The sequence below is a fragment of the Etheostoma spectabile genome, chromosome 1 (genome assembly GCF_008692095.1).
Source record: "Etheostoma spectabile isolate EspeVRDwgs_2016 chromosome 1, UIUC_Espe_1.0, whole genome shotgun sequence".
In the NCBI taxonomy this organism is placed as follows: domain Eukaryota; kingdom Metazoa; phylum Chordata; class Actinopteri; order Perciformes; family Percidae; genus Etheostoma; species Etheostoma spectabile.
In genome coordinates this window covers 23,577,880-23,581,931 of record NC_045733.1, presented here as the reverse complement: position 1 = coordinate 23,581,931, position 4,052 = coordinate 23,577,880, and the positions used below count along the sequence as shown (strand labels likewise).

Genomic DNA, 4,052 nt, shown 5'->3' with positions numbered 1-4,052 from the left:
TTTCAACACTTTTGACACTTTTTTTTCAATGTTTGTCACTTTTTTTGACATTTAACGCTACGTAACACTAACTTATTAACTTTAGATTACAGTTATTTTTGGAATTTATGGTCAATAAACCTCATTTATAGGAAATTATACCTAATGTTTGAGTTAGAAAAGCAGAAATTAGGAATTATGAGACTAAAATTAAAGGAATGGAGTGTGATGATAACACAGACTGGATAATGTCAAATTTACTCAATACTATTTCAACAACACTTCCATTTGTTTTACAATGCTATAAAATAGAATAAGACCCAAAATTAATGAAAGTAGAGATTTTTACTTGGCAAAGAGCGTTGGAATCAATCTGTTATTTTGGGGTGAATTAAAAACAACATGGATATAGGACAATGAGGACAACATGAGGACAACATGAAAACAACATGAAGACAACATGAGGACAACATGAGGGCAACATGAGGACAACATGAAAACAACATGAAGACAACATGAGAGTAACATGATGGCAACATAAGGACAAGATGAGGACAACATGAGGACAACATGAAGACAACATGAAGACAACATGAGGACAACATGAAGACAACATGAAGACAACATGAAGACAACATGAGGACAACATGAAGACAACATGAAGACAACATGAAGACAACATGAAGACAACATGAGGACAACATGAAGACAACATGAAGACAACATGAAGACAACATGAAGACAACATGAGGACAACATGAAGACAACATGAAGACAACATGAAGACAACATGAGGACAACATGAAGACAACATGAAGACAACATGAAGACAACATGAGGACAACATGAAGACAACATGAAGACAACATGGGGACAACATGAAGACAACATGAAGACAACATGAGGACAACATGAAGACAACATGAGGACAAAATGAAGACAACATGAAGACAACATTAAGACAACATGAGGACAACATGAAGACAACATGAGGGCAACATGAAGACAACATGAAGACAACATGAAGACAATATGAGGACAACATAAAGACAACATGAAGACAAAATGAAGACAACATGAAGACAACATGAAGACAACATGAGGGCAACATGAAGACAACATGAAGACAACATGAGGACAACATGAAGACAACATGAGGACAACATGAAGACAACATGAAGACAACATGGGGACAACATGAAGACAAAATGAGGGCAACATGAGGGTTAAAAAGTCTAAAATACTATCTGATTACTTTTACTAGGTTGCAGCGCTGCCTGGAAGTCGACACTGGGGGCTTAAAACACCTCTGAGCGGCTCCTGTGTGTAGTAAGTGTGTGTGTTTGTGTGTTTAGGGCAGGCAGGGGGGGGTGCAGATCGACCCCTGGGATGATGCCGACTACAGCATCTACAAAGTCATCGACCGCTTCGGCTTCATGCAGTAAGTCCTTCACTTTGTTTCTCTCTTCACACTGGAGACCGGTTCCGTCCAACAAGTCCTCCAAACCATACGCAGTAGTAGAGTCGGTTTTTTTGGGGGGGGGGGGGGCAGGATCAGTCCTTCAGTTCGATGATCTCTGATGATCTCTTTTCTTTTACAGTGAGGACGAGCTGCCGGCCCTGACTGCACATGAGGAAAAGGTAAAGAAGGAAAGGGTCATATGATATGTCTTTTCCAGTTCTGGTGCTGGTTCGGAGTCGGTGCCAAATATCCAACCGGTTCTTTGCTTTTCCACACAAATAAACCTGGTTCTGGGCCAAGAACACGGGTTCCAACTCAGCACCAACGTAGCGCTGGTCTAGAGATAAGAACCGGTTATGTCAGGTGCTGGGACCGGGTCCCGATAGGCTTTTTGTCGGGAACATTGGGACCGACCCGGTCAAACCGGGACGTCTCTTCACCCTAACGGTGTTTTGCTTGACGCTACTGATGTTGCCAATTTGGATGCTTTATATAGACCTTAGTGGTCCCCTAATACTGTATCTGAAGTCTCTTTATATAGACCTTAGTGGTCCCTAATGCTGTATCTGAAGTCTCTTTATATAGACCTTAGTGGTCCCTAATACTGGATCTGAAGTTCTTTATATAGACTTAGTGGTCCTAATACTATATCTGAAGTCTCTTTATATAAACCTTAGTGGTCCCCTAATGCTGTACTGAAGTCTCTTATATAGACCTTAGTGGCCCTAATGCTGTATCTGAAGTCTCATATAGACCTTAGTGGTCCCTAATACTGGATCTGAGTCTCTTATATAGACCTTAGTGGTCCCTAATGCTGTATCTGAAGTCTCTTTATATAGACCTTAGTGGTCCCCAAATACTGTATCTGAAGTCTCTTTATATAGACCTTAGTGGTCCCTAATACTGTATCTGAAGTCTCTTTTATATAGACCTTAGTGGTCCTAATACTGTATCTGAAGTCTCTTTATATAGACCTTAGTGGTCCCTAATACTGTATCTGAAGTCTCTTTTAATAGACCTAGTGGTCCAATACTGGATCTGAAGTCTCTTATATGAACTTAGTGGTCCCTAATACTGTATCTGAAGTTCTTATATAGACCTTAGTGGGTCCCTAATACTGTATCTGAAGTCTCTTTTATATAGACCTTAGTGGTCCTAATACTGTATCTGAAGTCTCTTATATAGACCTTAGTGGTCCCTAATACTGTATTGAAGTCTCTTTATATAGACCTTAGTGGTCCCTAATACTGTATTGGAAGTCTCTTTATATAGACCTAGTGGTCCCAATACTGTATCTGAAGTCTCTTTATATAGACTTAGTGGTCCCATAATATGTATCTGAAGTCTCTTTATATAGACCTTAGTGGTCCCTAATACGTATCTGAAGTCTCTTTTATATAGACCTTAGTGGTCCCTAATACTGTATCTGAAGTCTCTTTTATATAGACCTTAGTGTCCCAAATACTGTATCTGAAGTCCTTTTATATAAGACCTTAGTGGTCCCTAATACTGTATCTGAAGTCTCTTTTATAGACCTAGTGGTCCCTAATATGCTGATCTGAAGTCTCTTTTTATAGATATATGTGGTCCCAATACTGTATCTGAAGTCTCTTTTATATAGACCTTAGTGGTCCCTACTGTATCTGAAGTCCTTTAATAGACCTTAGTGGTCCCATCTGTATCTGAAGTTCTTTTATAGACCTTAGTGGTCATAATAGTATCTGAGTTCTTTTAAATAGACCTTAGTGGTCCCTAATACTGTATCTGAAGTCTCTTTAATAGACCTTAGTGGTCCCTAATACTGTATCTGAAGTCTCTTTTATAGACTTAGTGGTCCCTAATACTGTATCTGAAGTCTCTTTAATAGACCTTAGTGGTCCCTATACTGTATCTGAAGTTCTTTATATAGACCTTAGTGGTCCCTAATACGTATCTGAAGTCTCTTTATATAGACCTTAGTGGTCCCTAATACTGTACTGAAGTTCTTATATAAGCACTTAGTGGTCCCTAATACTGTATCTGAAGTCTCTTTTATATAGACCTTAGTGGTCCTTAATACTGTATCTGAAGTCTCTTTATATAGACCTTAGTGGTCCCTAATACTGTATCTGAACCCCAACCGACCAACATAGTGATGCTATGCTGTATCGATCCCCCCCCAGTTGCATTGACCAGCTCCTGTCTCCCTCACAGAGGAAGCAGCTGGAGGTGGAGCGGGCGGAGAAGTGGCTGAAGATGGCGAAGAAGTGGGACAAGTACAAGAACAGCGACAGGGTGAGTACCAACCATAGTCAGGAAGATTAGGGCCGAGGGTCTCGGGTTTCTTCAGGAAGTCAACCTAAAACTAAAACTAAAAACCTTCTTCTTATCTCCAGTAAAACACCGGTATTTTACTAGAACTTTGAAAGCACCACGAGGTTTACCACTTTAGCTTTGACATCTAGTCCTGTCGAGGTACCTGACCTTCCATGCCCCCCATGGGGCATTGCACCCGACCCCATTGGTTCCTCCCACAGGTGGTGGGCCCATGGGCTGGGGGGGGAGGCCTTGGGAAAGACCCAGGACTAGGTGGAGTGACGTCCAGCTGGGAGGAGGCCTCGGGGAAGACCCA

At 41.0% G+C, this 4,052-nt stretch overlaps 1 protein-coding gene across 2 annotated transcripts in view; it reads left to right on the top strand.

Moving 5' to 3' along the window:
• The window catches only part of LOC116690728 (USP6 N-terminal-like protein), a gene marked incomplete in the record, with an annotated part of 30,402 nt that overhangs the window by 9,300 nt on the left and 17,050 nt on the right, over window positions 1–4,052 (top strand). For both annotated transcript variants that reach the window (XM_032517896.1, XM_032517888.1), the window contains 3 exon segments: window positions 1,335–1,420; window positions 1,581–1,620; window positions 3,635–3,715. In XM_032517896.1, coding sequence (XP_032373787.1) covers window positions 1,335–1,420; window positions 1,581–1,620; window positions 3,635–3,715 — 207 coding nt within the window.